This window comes from Mixophyes fleayi, chromosome 2, assembly GCF_038048845.1.
Source record: "Mixophyes fleayi isolate aMixFle1 chromosome 2, aMixFle1.hap1, whole genome shotgun sequence".
NCBI lineage: Eukaryota > Metazoa > Chordata > Amphibia > Anura > Limnodynastidae > Mixophyes > Mixophyes fleayi.
In genome coordinates, this window is record NC_134403.1 from 92725172 (window position 1) to 92740774 (window position 15603).

Here is a 15603-nt window from a genome sequence, read left to right on the forward strand (position 1 = left end):
ATATACTTATCGGGGTGGGGAACTCTGATTAATGTAGATTTAAATAACAAACTGGTATAGCAGTGTGAGTATGTGTCTGCAGTCCAGCATCAAAGCCACTACCCTAAACACTTTTTTTTTTTTTTTTTAACAAAGAACTTGACTAAAAAAGGAAAAATGGGTAATATGTGTGCCTCAATAGTATATTGATGTGATTATAGAAAAATATTCTTTTGTAGAAAAAAAACAAATATATACTTATGGATGTGTGTCCAACAGGTTGTACAACCTGGTGAAAGAGACTATATGCATTGTCATTATCTTCAGCCACAATAATGAAAACAAACCACATACACAGCTATCAACCAGGGCAATATGTTTTTAGCATATACAAATGATTCTCCAAAGTGTAATGATTATTAAGCATACGATAAGAAGGCAAACATCTGTACAGGATTCAGTTTATTGTTTGTAAGAATAACAGTACTTTACACGACCTGAAAGAAAGGTGTAATGGCTATATACAACGGACACTGTTTTAGAGTAATCTTTTGAGAAAAATGATTTAATTATTGAGCATAAAATTAATTATCTTAGTCCATCCTATAAATACTTTAATGGGTTCATGCAGCCTTACAGAGCCAAAGTGTCTTTGATAAGTCTCCGCATTGTAGTGGTGACAGATGTACCCAGAGAGTCAGTAATCTGATAAGAGATTTTATACAGATATGGCTGAACATCCTTCAGGCTTGTGTCAAACACATTGTCCACCTCTGATTGTGTTGGCATTTTTGGTAGATATTCATGTCTGTTCATCACCTCCACGATGTTAATGATCTTCTCCCCAAGTTTCTCTCCCACTTTTTCTCTGCAGATTTGCCGCTCCTGTTCAGTGGCCAATGATACAATATTGACTTTGATGGTCCAAACCTCCCATGGGATGCATTCATCCGAGAACGGCCAGCGGGACTTCTTCTTCTGATAGAATTCCAGAGACACCTGGCCGATACCATCATTTCCAGAATTCCTCAATGCATCCTGTAAAATCAATGATTTTGGTCATATTGAATATCATAAAAGCTTTATGGTGATTGTCAGATATTTATAAAATGATAAATTGAGTAGCACAGCAAACAGCAGGATAGCACTGCCATAATAGTGCAAAAACATAAAAGCCTTTATGTATTAACTGTGACCTACAGTGTTACTATTGCTCACAAACACATTGGAGGCAGTGCTTTTCTGGGTATAGTATTGGTTCCTAGGACTAGCCTCCTACATTAGTAAGCAAACAATTATATTAATATTGTAATTCTCCACTTTTGGCCTAGAAACTTAACCTCCTTGTTGTACAAATATATTTTGTCTAATAATTAGCTGCGTATTGTAATGAGTACACTATTATGAGTAGGAATTACATAGTCCTTTTTATTTCCGCACTCTAATACTCACATGGCGTTGATGTTTGTATTTTGTAAATGTAGTTTTCAGCTCCTTCATTAATAACCTTATTAAATTTCCTTTGCTCAGAAATAAGTCTTACTGAATGTATTAAGTCTTTACATGCTTCACCACTTTGTAATACATTATATAAAGGATAACTATTAACCAAGCTGTTGAAGGAGACTGCATGGAATATCAACATTCTTTCACATGAACAACTATTACTTGTTATAAAGTTTCATTGAAAAGTGGGGAAGGCAATACTAGTATCTATTCCTAAGTGTCCACTGCATCTCCACCTCTTCTTGGTTTTAACACTAGTGAGAGCCCTCAAAGAAATTAACTGAATTGGTTAAAAGTATTACACTATCTTCGGTATCCTTGTCTTTGTTTCAATGGGCATGAATGATTGTAGGCTACACAAACGGTCCTCCATGAGGTACCCATGCGTTGATGAGCCTTTTGATATATCCACATCTGGTACCCTTTTAATTGACATCTGCTGGTTTTTGGAATACATTCCTAAACTACTACACTATTAGGCACCCTTTGTCCTTCTATCCCCCGTTTCCTAGAATATCGCTTGTTCGGATTTACCACCCGACACATTGAAGGAAGGCGGCGGCCTTGCAGTGTTTCAAGGTGCGAAGGGACATTATTTATTCACCATTGACAATACTGCATTGAGCACCATTGCTTAATGTGCACAGATTTTAAGTATGTAAAGAAATATGTGATGAGCCCAAAAGTGCTCAGCACAGGGGTGAGAAGCGCTTCAGCAGAGAAGGGGTTAAATACTATAAAAATGACTATCTTGTGCATATGTATCTACAGTATAAACACACTTAAGGGTGTTTTCACTTGAAAGATTATCCAGTATTCCTATCGATCAACAAAGCAATGATTTCCTCTAAAATAATTATCTATGGGACAAATTTTGGTATTAATACACCATGGTATGCAGCCACTAGTGATACAATACCATATGGTTCATCATCATCATCACCAAAGATACAATACCCCATGGTACACACCAGGCTGTGCCCCCTCCCCCTCTCCCAGCATAACCATCACACACCAGGCTGTGTTCCTCCGGCATAACTATAAACTGCCTAACAGCTGATGCCTCCCTTCCTTATTACCTACCCCCCATTCCCTTGAGATAAAGACATGAGAATTGTTTTAGGGGAAAAAAAAAAAAAAAAAGAGGTCATAGCTTAATTTCAACAACAATCTTTTGCAAAGGTGGCCAGAAGAGCAGTGCCTCCATCAGCTGCAGCCATCACCAATAATTCACTACTGATAAGAGGGGGCCCTCAATGCCCTCTGGCGCTTCCAGGCTCTGGGGATCCCCCACCCCTTATTCTGGCTTCTTACAGGACCCCCAATAAGGGTGGTATTGAACATATTCACCACCCTTTCAATGGGGGGGTATCCCCCTGGCCGCTGATTGCAGTACTTTTCCCACCTTGTTGTGCCTCGTCTTCAATTGAAGAACATGTTAGCATACAATACAGTTTATAACCTTCTCTGGCGTGGGTGGGATTTGTGCAACAAATTCTCCTGCATACCCGTGTGCTCCTTTATTTAAACCTCCAATGTCCAACCCTACAACCCCTCCCTCCTTTCTCCCATTTTATTACCTTGCCTTAGTTCTACTACTGTTTCACACTTGCCATGGACCATTTCTGTTACCCCCCTCTCTCCTCTCCAAAATCGTGCAGGGCTGGCACAGCCTCTGTGTTTATCCTGCTTTCGGTCTCAGACGGATCTCTGTCTTCTTTACACACCACGCTTTGTCCCCCCTGCATAAACATTAAACACATCTAGCAGGTGTAAAGATATGTCTCCTAAACGTCATTTGTGTATTTCTGCAGATCTGCATAAGCTGCATTGGCATAAATACGCCCTTACTGTACTTGGGTTGCGTTTGCCCGACCCCTTCCCTCCGGCTTCCATCTCCTGTTGTAAGTAAAAGATATGTACAACTAAACTGGTGTAGGCTCAGCTCAGCATCAGGCCCCATGTCTGGAAGTATTAAATGCCCAGAACCATTAGAATTGGTAAGCTGCATTATAGCTTACAGACACAGCGATGGTGTACTGAAGATGGGGCTGTTGTCCAGAGTCCGTCTCTGTTGTAGGCGAAGACAGAAAAATGCACAAGATGCAACTTCAGTGACCTTGCATATCACACTGTATTGGCCTAAACAGCCTTTGTATAGCATATTCCAAAAATAAACACTGGATTTGGAGTGTGGATTTAGTGTCTTCTTTAAACATTTATAAACATCAGCATTACAAATTACAGACTTTTTAATTATGCATTTCTGATCGCATTCAGCAGAGTTGCAGAGTGTGTTTAACCCTAATCATGTCTGGTTTTAGGCGTGTTTACATCATGTGTATGTCATTGATTTATTAATTCAGTGTTCCAGTGTTTGGTCCTAAAACTGGTTCTAGTTTTCAGTCTATTCATTTTGTAGATTCATTTTTGATTGTTATCCTTTGTATGTTATTATGCTTAGAGGTAGATTCAATTAAAGAACAACGTGGCCAGCGCATTATTACTGTTACTACGGTAATTTCTCCACTGATTTTCGCTCGCAGCTCTATGAGCCTTGAGCAGAAATCAGTGTGGACAGTACCGCAGTAACGGTAATAATGCATGGGCTGTGTTGTTCTAAAGAACAACGCGGCTAATTCAATCTATCCCTTAGGGTTAATAATCCGATTTTGTTTTTATGGAGAGCCGTTCTACCTAATAATTCTACCATAGTGATCTATCAGAACTGGATTTCACTTATAAAATTGATTTAATCCGTTTATTTAGATTTATTTTTCCTAATTAATAATTGCTATATACATAGGCATCGATGGGTATGTTTTATATTTTATTATCTCTTGAGTCAGCACTGTATAGACATTTCCCAATGTTTTTCTAGTTTGAGAGATTCATGCAATGCCTGAAGTTTGAGATTAATTATTTCTCCCTTTTAAAATATGTCCACATGTCTCACCTTAAATTCACTAACTGCTTTGCGCAGTGCTCTGTCCAGTTCATCTGAGGAAACCCTGACGTATGTAAACTCTATGAAGTCACAGTCAATGTCCTGAGTTCCTACAGTGCCAATGGAATAGGTTCCTTCCTTCTTATAGTGGAACTTGCCCGTGCTGCGATGAAGAAGTATGGAATGCAGGATTGCCAGCATTGCCTCCTCTACCTGACGGCCCTCCACAGACACCTCCAATACTTCTGAACGGCAATTCATTGTCACTTAATAGGTAGCACAAATCCCCAGCCCTGCCTGTAAACAAAATAGAATACAATCAAGGCACTGAAACCACAAACCTTTGCTCAACTTTCAGCCGGATTAACTTATATTAAGATGCCACAGTCCTGCAGCATCCTTATTTTACATACAACGCTTAATATTTACATTGCAGATATACAAAGGGAAAATAAAAAATAGGGTTTGCACGATTTTAATAATCATTCCTTCCTTGCAATATTTCATTTTAAGGGTCAGTGTGAGCTGTTACTTGATTACTAATATGAGCATAACACGTTGATAGATGTAGTTTGACCTCAGCTGGGGTAAGAAGAGGTTTCTACATGCCCGATTTAGAAATGTATTAATAAAAAACACCTTTTAAAGTGCATAATATATTTTGGGGTTGATTAAGTAGGTTCCAGGGAAAGGTAGTGTCTGATTTGCTGGAGGAGAAGCGGCATTTAATAAAAAAGGTTAAATCCTTGACATATGCATGCTCTTGAACTCTGAATTATATATATATATATATATATATATATATATATATAATATAAATGTCTAGTGGCGTGTGTTAGTCTGTCTGTGTGTGGAAAAAATAAAACCAAGCTGCAGCGCCACCTGCTGGGCGGAGTTATACACTGACCTACTAAATTCTTAGTGTGTGTGGAAAAAAAAATTCAGAAAGGGCTGAAATTTGGTATACTAAGATGTTTTTAATTTGTTAATTTAATTTGTGAATTGTTAAGTGTTTATAAGGATTTTAAAAAAATATATATATATATTTCTTGAAGGAGAAGTGACAGTTGGGAGTGGTTGGTGGTTGCCGGGGGTGACAGTGGGGAGTGGTTGGTGGTTGAGACCTGGACTATGGCTCAAATGCATGACAAGAACCTTTTTAACACCTTAAGTAGCTTGATTTGACTAGAATGCATGAGTATCATGCAAGGGTTATCTTGTATATATATATATATATATATATATGCCTAGCGGCGTGTGTTAGTGTGTGTGTGGAAAAAACTATTTTCTCAGAAAGGGCTCATCCAATTGACCTGAAATTTGGTATACTGACACTATGTGACAAAAAAATTATAATAGTGAAGTCAGTTAACTTCCATTATCCCCCCTTCCCCCCGTGGGAGGGGTAGTAAAGGCTAAATTTACCAGTTGAGGGCTCAAACTCTTGACCGTGTGGGTATTTATTTACCAGAGCCCGTGTTTGGTCATGGACAATTGTATGTCGCATTTTCACGAGTACGGAGAAGCAGTGATGTGAAAGTGCAGGTTATGAATACTGCTCTTCAAGGAAGACTGATTGAGCACAGCGATAAGGTGTTTAGCAGAAACGTTGTGTATCGAGAGGTTTTAGAACAGTAAGACAATGGAGATTAAGGATGTGGCGATGAAGGATGAGGTGATGGAGAAGAATGATTAGGTGGTGACATGTGGACAAAACCACGTTAAAAAAGGGCGCTTACGTTGGGAAGTAACGCTCTTCCCCTGAGGAGGCCTGGCCTAGCCCCAAATGCATGACAAGAACCTTTTTAACACCTTGGGCTAGATTTACTAAACTGTGGGTTTGAAAAAGTTGAGATGTTGCCTATAGCAACCAATCAGATTCTAGCTATCATTTATTCAGTACATTCTACAAAATGACAGCTAGAATCTGATTGGTTGCTATAGGCAACATCTCCACATTTTGAAATCCGCAGTTTAGTAAATATACCCCCTTAAGTAGCTTGATTTGACTAGAATGCATGAGTATCATGCACGGGTTAACATATATATATATATACACATACATACACGTGTGTGTGTGTGTGTGTGTGTGTGTGTGTGTGTGTGTGTGTCCTTCTTTGCACACTTGCCTGCAAATCGAAGTCAGTGTAAGTAGCTCTGGCTTTGAGGGGCGTTCCCACCCACAAGTAGTCATTACTCTAACACATTCATGACACCAATAGATTTGAGTATGAATAAGGTTATGGACAACTTATATTAAACACCAGACCTAGTTTGTTTTATAGATGTTACTGCTTTATCTTCATTTTGTACATGTTATAATCAAGTCAGTAAAACATATTCAAATTTAGAATGATCAATTAAAAATGTGAGGAGGCATGGGTGGTCTATCTCTGATATACATAAACTTGTAATGAAGAAAACACAGAATCCACAATATCAAACAGAATACTCTTATTGACATGCACACATTAAGGGTATGATGATTATGTACAGAAATAATATAAACCAGCCAACACATCTAAACACTTAAATTACATGTGACGTTATTGTTAAGATGACATGCGGGCAGACCATGGGACCCCATGGCACAGTGCCAGTCTACCCACCTTTTACAAAGCGAGAGGACAGACAACGAACCAGCCAGTGCTCATGTATCAGCACAGAGGGGACACCACGTACAGAGCTGCAGCAGCTGTACACTCAGCAGCAGACTGTGCGCTTCCTGCTGCTGACAGAACCAAAACAATGGACGTCACAGGACTGTACCACTGTCATCGGGGCCGGCACCCATACAGATCACAACCTTACTGTAGAACAGCTCTTTTACTTTTCAATCTTTTGATTAATCGTAGTATATTATATTCAATTCTATTTCCATATGCTCCATAGACTCTATTGCTAATTCAATGTGGATAATGTTCCCCATTGCCTATGTATATGGTACTCTCCAGCGGCCGCATCTGTCACTTCCGCTCTGGTAGTTCGGGGACCGAGCGCCCCCTGTAGGCTGGTCAGCTGAAGTAAGTACTGTAAGTATGTACATGCAGATAACAGATCATCATCATCATCATGTATTACAAGTATATATATATATATATATATATATATATATATATATATATATATATATATATATATATATATATATATATATATATATCTATATATATATATATATATATATATATCTATATAGATATATCTATATAGATATATATATATATCTATATATATATATATATATATATATATATATTTATGTACACATATATAGATAGATATAGATATAGATATACTTGTAGTCCAAGCCTGGAGAGAATATAATACAGCACACCCTTAAATGCTTGAATAAGATAAAGATTTGGAAGCAAAATATTCTTTGCTGCAGATTGTTTTTTTAAATATGAATGAATTTGCTTTAGTAGATGTCAAATTTATTACAAGTTCAGTTGCTTAATTGGCTTTATTTCCGTTATTATTGACTTTTCCTGTCTAATTGCACATGCTAAATTGGGCACTAACCTATTTTAAGTTCACTTTGCAGTCCATTGTTTAGGTTTTTTTATATTAATATTGTAAATCATTTTAGTTTATTAACTGTTTCCTATAAATTAAGTAAATTATTAATAGTATATTATAGGAGACTTAATTTGTTAAAAGTAAATATTATTAGTAACAGTATATTAGTTTCTAGTATCTAATAGGTTTACAAAGAGATGATTATATATTTTATGATAACCCACCCTAAATGCCTTGGCAAGTCATGTTTTGGGTCACTAACCAATTAAGAAACCCTGTACTAAATGAATCAATCTACTTTTTCTAACCAAATGCCATTTTACCCATAGCCACGTTATCATTCTGCTTTAAAAACCTATTCTTTTGCAAGCGCTGTCTTTAGGTGAACACTGTTTAAACATGTACCTATGAAAAGGAAGAACAAAAGTCTCCCTAATGAAACCTTGCATCAGAGTAATTTTTCCATGTTCAACATTCGTGATGGCAAAATAAGAAAAACAAATTAATGGTGAAGTTACTGTAGTAGTAACATGAAGTCTGGATATAAAAAAAAAACATCTTTAGACCTGATACTGTTGCAGTTAGTGGTATATTATAAACAGAGTGAAATGACATTCACCTGTGCAGTGATATACTATTGTTATGGCCAGAGAAACTCTGTTTCATCAATGCATAATAAGTAAATTGCTGCTATAAATGCAGGGTTTGTATTAAGAACATAAGCCTTTACTATTTCTTTGTTTCTTGCACACAAAATAACTGGATCTGTCCAATTGGACCATGAATTTGTGTGCTCAGTGACCTGATCACCTTGTGTTTGGCCAACTTTAGACATTTCTTTATCCCTCACTGCTTCAGACAAGATAAAAAGAGATATGTTTGTTAGGGTCTTAACTTGCTGTTCTAAAGTGCACATTCTTTAATACATTATGGCTAGAAATGTATTTAATTTCAGAGATAAGAAGCAGTTGTTTCTTTGACCTATTTTTCCTAGCATCATCACGGAACTTTCAGACATGTAGAGACGGAATCTTATGACTGCAAGAAAGAAAACTATTTAAAGGGGGTGGATGTTCGCTCAACCACAGTGTTGCTCTTAGTATTACAATATGGTTCTTTCCCACCCGCCTAGACTGTTCAAAGGTTTCCAAGCACGTCTTCCTTCATACCTTGCAGAGTTGACTGAAATATGTGTGAGGGAAGATGGCACTTCATTGGAGGATACCACTGTGCGATACTTGAAGACTTGAATACAGAGCATTCAGGACAGGTGTGCGCATCCCTTCAATTGCTCCTGTTACAGAGCACATCGGTAGTGTTGGATTTAAGAACTTGGTATTCATCTGCAGGTTGTTTTTCAGCCAACCTCTGAGTCTGCAGACCCAGATAGTGTTATAAACAGAACTATCAATGGCTCAGAATGAATGTTTCCCGGTAGCTCTGTTAAGATTCACACATAGGATTGTGCAGTGCGATCTTTCTAGTATGAGACATTCGGCATGCTTCTTGGCATTAAATAAAGAACTGGAAGCATGCCTAGGCCAATGAGGCTCCTGCTTGGCTGGATACAGTTTTTACAAAGCTCTTTGCTATTTCTGTCTGGCTTTGGCGTGGAAGCTATGTCACAAACCACTGACAGCTGCAATTAGAACCAGTATACCTTCGCTGTTAAACTTTGAAAAGTTAACAGAAATTCCCTTTGATGATGTGCTTACACCAGTGCACTTGAAATACACCATTACTTAGATGAAAATGGAAAATTGGTAAAATCACTGTGGGATATGGTTATAGTACAAAAATGACATTAATAGGTGTATTAATCCTTGTACATATCGTCTGGAAAAACCCAATAAAGTAATGTCTAGCATATGAAATGGCCTGCTGTATATTGTAGATAGTAAGTGTCACAAACACGCTCCCAGCTGCCGTGACTTTGGGATGTTTGCTGTATGAGGTCACACACGATTTCAGCCCGCAGTCTCTCTCACCTATCACACAGGTTCTAGAGCTACGGAATCGCCCCCAAACACAGCGCTCTCACACCCCCAGACACTTCAAGGTACACCCACCACCTATTGGGTACGGGCAATAGGACCCCAATATACTGTCCCACACTGGCACACAGGCTTTTAGTTATCCACAAACTAACAAGACTCACACCAGCACACGCAGGGTTAACTCTTCACACCTCCAGACTGTTACACAAATGTAAATACAAGCACACACAGCTTGTTAATCAAATGTATCAACAGATCACACACTGGCATTCCAATGGTTAACCTGGTCGAGCGATCTCTTCGAAAAAGGCTATGGATTCTTTAGAGTATCAAGGACGCAACTTATGAAATTTTAGATTTAATATACAAAAGGTACAGGGCATACAGATAACAAAAATAATGAATAAAGATTTGACATACAAATAAAAAATTGCAAACAGTTATAAAACAAATGGGATGAAATTACAGAGCATTACTTACAAATAATAATCTGTATGCTTGGGGCAGGCAGGAAAGATGGACAGTCCTTCAATTAGATTGATTCCCCAAGAAGCTGACAGCTTTTCCCCTCAGAACACAGATTTTTAAGCAAACTCAAATGGGACGGCATTCACAGGGGCAGTGTGAATGCTAATGTGGGGGCAGAAATGTCCCCTGGGTGTCACCTCAGGTTTGGTCAAACTATTCCTAAGTTTTGACCTGTTGGTAATTCTTCACAGATATATCCCAGAGAAATAACACCCCCCTCAATAAACCGGTCATAATCTCCCGCACGTTTAAATACCAAATATGATGAGATTACAACAATATCCAATCTCATCCCGAAATACATGTGACTATGCCTGTTCCCTGTGTAGTTGGTATCTATGTTTTAAAACCCTGGTGTGGTTTTTGCCCCTCAGTACGGAGTGGCATCCAGATTTCCCCAAAATATGAACTATGACAACATTTTCCTTTGAAGGTCATATTTCTATATACCTGCATAGAGACCATGCAGATTTTTATGCCAGAGTCTCCAAGATTTGCACCTAGGGGTCTGGCTCTCCAATTTACACCCAGGAGTTAGCTTGTGTTTACACTACCTATTGAAAGGAAGTCCATTAACTGGGGAAATACAGGATCAAATACAAGGGATGTCTGCGATCTGCATATCTTAAGCTGGTCTCTGCACAAAGGGTTTACCTAATCCAATTACCTGCTCCTGGGCTCATTTGGTCACACCTTTATCTGAATTGAAGATCAGGTTAATTTAGGTATTCATGCAAAGATTTATTTTGGGTCCTGACATCCAATATTCTATTTCAGCATATCAAATTTATGCTCTCATCCTGACAGTAAGGATATTTGAAACTTCAGAGTTTAATAGAACTTATAAAAAAAACTTGATTGGACCATTGAAGACTTTGGTGGGACACTCTCTACTAGACTGAAGGCTAGTAGAATTCTTACCTTCTTATCTTGGAACTTCACCAAAAACCAAATATTTATTTTACTGCTTTGCTTCAGGAGAAGGGGAAATCTGAAACTGGTGGTGATTTGTAAGAATCAGGTTATATCAGCCCCACCTTTCTGATGTTAAGTGTTGCCTCTCTTGCATATGGCCACAACCCTTTCAGAAGAACCCCTGAGCCCAGCCAACCCTGTCTCGGGAGGGAGAGCTTGACTGATGACCAAGTTTCAAATGATGCTAGCTTGAATCTTGTAACTCTTCAACTCTAACCTGTTTGAGTAATGCTGACTGATCCTGACTACAGTATGAGTTTGAGATGGATATGCTGCCAAGTCTCTGCAGAAAGTCAGAAATGTGAGCTTGAGAGTACCAGGAGGGCAGAAGGCTATTACACTTCATTGACTGTGAGTTGAATACTACTCACTTGGACAGGCATTCATGAAACCCAAAACTGCACTCGCTAGTGTCCCAGGTGTAGATGAGCATGGATGGAGTTGAACAACTACACATTTACCCTTGGTTATCATGATTTGAGGCAACATAGTGTTCCACATTTTCCAAAAGTGGGGAAAACCAGGCGTACACAAAACAGTGATATACAAGGTAGAAATACATCCAGAGATGAAACTGTGTAGGGAGGATTCTGAATAAGGTTGGTTTTCAGTGAAAAAACATTGGAAGGCAATTTCATAGGTGGGTAGGGGCACTTGGAGAAGTCTTGTAGGCGGGAGTGAGAGGTAGTTCTCATAGAGGAAGCAAAGCACATGTCAGGAGTAAATCAAAGCATAGAATGAAGAGCGACACTGTGGCAGCGGGATTTGGAAACTACGGAAATTGTAATGTTGACTGTGAGAGAGATTTGCACGGGAAGTGGTGACTCTGGCTGGAGGGAAGATGACAAGCTCTATTTTGGACATGATGAGCTTTAGGTATCGTTGAGATATCCATTTGAAAACAGCAGAGAGAGAGTTGGTTCCACAAGATAGTAAAGAACGGAAGAGGTCAGGGGTGGAGAGGTAGGTTTATGTGTCATCAGCATTCGGGTGGAGGCCGAATGAATGAATAAGGTTGGTAGCCACAGATTTTAACGCAGCGCAATCATGAAGCTGACTACTTGCTTGAATTCTTATTTTCAGTAAAAGCACTTGAAGTATGTCAAGCACCATTATAGCCAAATCGCGAGCCAGAGAGCCAATGGAGCCTAAAAATGCTAGTTGTAGTTCTATAGCTTTGAATCTGTAGTCAGATTGGCAAGCTGATTCTTAGATTTATCTGACTACCTTCTAACTTGGCCACTTCTGCTAATATAAAATAATATAAAAGGTTAACGCTGCACTACCTGCCACCTACAAATATCATTGTACTAACTTCCTCCTTCCCCTTTCCAAAGCCTGACATTTGTCTCTTGGCTCCTCCAGGTCTGTAATAGAGAACTGGCATATTAATAATGTTTGCCATTTTAAAATGGTGACAAAGTGGGGGTTTGAGCGTGAGGAGCAACCAGAAGTCGTAGTCTTATTTTTTGGCCTTGGCTGTGAGATGAACCAGTGGAGCCATAGGAAAAAAATGGCTGCACAGAACTATAGTGGGAAAAAAGCAATTCCCTTCTGTGCCCTGTTCTCAGTCTGACCTTAGTTATGTTTGTTCAGCTGTAGGTAGCGATGAGACGCTCATTCATCCCTTGCAAGAAGAAGCAGGTGGTTTCTTAGGCTGGTGTCACACCTGCATATTGAAAGCAGGGACTTTATACTGTTTATCCGCCGGGGAAACCACTACTTTGATACTTGAATAGCTTTTTTTGTTTTAAATTCTTTTTTTATTGAAACCTAAGAATGTTCAATTTATAAATACTGAATACAATGTTAGACATAAGAGATTTAGAGTTGACAATTACAACATTGACAAAACAATGTTGTAATGCAGGGGTTGTGCAAACTTAAAATGTGCAAACAGACTTAGAGTTGGGAGGGGGTCCGTCCTAGCTCTACTCTAACAGTGGAAAAAGAAGAAACTGGCACTGGGTAGTAATAAATATGGAATGGATATTAACTAGAGGGAGTCACAGCTGTAATAAAAGGACCTTACCAAGTCAAAAAGGATAAACTGTACCAACACAGTGCTGACAACAATATATTTGGTGGACTCGGTTATGACTATGCAATGGACGGAAAAATATATGACACCAGAGTGATTAAATGCAAACAGTTTATTAAATAAATACCTAAAAAACAAATATAAAAACATAAACTGCAAAAATAACAGAGAGACAATTGACTGATCGTATGTCGTAAATTCAATTCAATACAATAGTATAAATAAACAATAAACCGATGGATAGGTCATATGATATAATATTGAGTTAATGAATTTCTCTACATTAATCAGTCATCCCAATAAAAGACCAATATTTATAGGTCTAGTATTAAAAATATAAGTTCATATAATGTGTAGTCCTGGAAATGTTATTCATCCAACCTGTCAATCCAGATAAATTTCCGTCTGACTGTTGTCCAGTGTCGGACTGGTGCATGAAGGGCCCACTGGGGGGGACTGCAACACTAGGGGGCCCACCAGAAGGGGTGTGGTTAGCCATCACAGAGGCGGGACCAGAAACTAGAGGGGGAGTGGTCAGTCCACGAAGGACAGCTGTGTGTGTATAAGGAGTACACAGTGTTGACCTGCCCCTTAAATTGGGCAGAACAGTCACCAAAAATTAGGATTGTCCCATTAGACCAGGCTTGGCTAACCTGTGGCACTCCAGGTGTTGTGAAACTACAAGCTTTGCCAATATACAGGGCCTGATCAGCCAACAAGCTGACCAGACTGCAGCCTGGGGGGGGGGGGGGGGGGGCGCTGGGTCGTGGGGGGCGCAGCAGCGCTGGGGAAGAAAAAAAAATTCTTTTTTTTTTTGCCCGATTCAAACAACTCCCCCCCGCCTGCCAAGCCCCCGTCCCCCCCCCCCCCCCCCCCGAAATTCTTACCTTATAGGTTCCGCTAGTGTGTATGGAGTCCACCTATGACTCCATACACAGGCTCAGCTAGTGTAGGCAGAAGACAGCAGATGACAGCTAATCACAAGCAGTCAGCTGCTGACAGTGCGGGAGATGTGCGCTGTTCAGTGGGTCACGTGAGATGTTAACATCTCACGAGACCACACTGATCAGACAGACCGCGCGAAACCACAAGCACCGCCGGACGCCGGAGAAGACCAGAAGAGGAGTTCACAGGCAGCGGCAGGTAAGTAAAACTTTGAGTGAGCACTAAAAACTGGGAGCACTAAAAACAGGGAACACTAAAAACAGGGAGCACTAAAAACTGGGAACACTAAAAACAGGGAGCACTAAAAACAGGGAGCACTAAAAACTGGGAGCACTAAAAACTGGGAACACTAAAAACTGGGAGCACTAAAAACTGGGAACACTAAAAACAGGGAGCACTAAAAACGGAGCACTAAAAACTGGGAGCACTAAAAACTGGGAGCACTAAAAACTGGGAACACTAAAAACAGGGAGCACTAAAAACAGGCAGCACTAAAAACGGGGGGAGAGCATTTTCAGGCACAATATGGGGGGGGGGTTTCAGGCACAATATGGGGAGGGGGAGTGTTTTCAGGCACAATAATGGGGGGGGGGGGAGGAGAACCTGGCATTTTCAGGCACAATATGGGGGGGAGGGGAGAACCTGGCATTTTCAGGCACAATATGGGGGGGAGAACCATGGCATTTTCAGGCACAATATGGGGGGGGGGGAGAGAACCTGGCTTTTTCGGGCACAATATGGGGGGGGGGGAACCTGGCATTTTCAGGCACAATATGGGGGGGAGACCATGGCATTTTCAGACACAGTATGTGGGGAGAACCTGGCATTTTCAGGCAGAAATAATTAATTAATGGGGGGCCAGTGGCACATGGATCATGACTGGGTGTGGGATAATAGGCTGAGTGGCTTTACTTATTATTCTCTATGGGGGTGGCAGTGGCACATATCATGACGCAGGGGGGGTAAGCTGCAGAGGGATAAATATTTTTCTCTATATGGGGGCCAGAGGTGAGATCATGACTTGGGGGGGGAATAAGCTGCAGGGGTCATAAAAATTATAAATTGGCTAAGGCGGTGGTTCCCAAACTGTGCGCCGCGGCTCCCAGGGGTGCCGTGGCGCTGTCACTGGGGTGCCGCGAGCCAGACATAAAAAAACCCCAAAA

At 40.0% G+C, this 15603-nt stretch overlaps 1 protein-coding gene across 1 annotated transcript; it reads right to left on the minus strand.

Annotated features, from left to right (window-relative positions):
• Positions 1 to 423: 423 nt before the first annotated feature.
• On the minus strand, positions 424 to 7360 carry ATG101 (autophagy related 101). The gene is made up of 3 exons (XM_075199682.1): positions 7042 to 7360; positions 4442 to 4729; positions 424 to 1017 (listed from the first exon to the last, which is right to left on the minus strand). Exons 2-3 carry the CDS (start codon positions 4691 to 4693, stop codon positions 613 to 615), a joined length of 657 nt encoding a protein of 218 aa, XP_075055783.1. The 5' UTR covers positions 4694 to 4729; positions 7042 to 7360; the 3' UTR covers positions 424 to 612.
• Positions 7361 to 15603: the final 8243 nt, after the last annotated feature.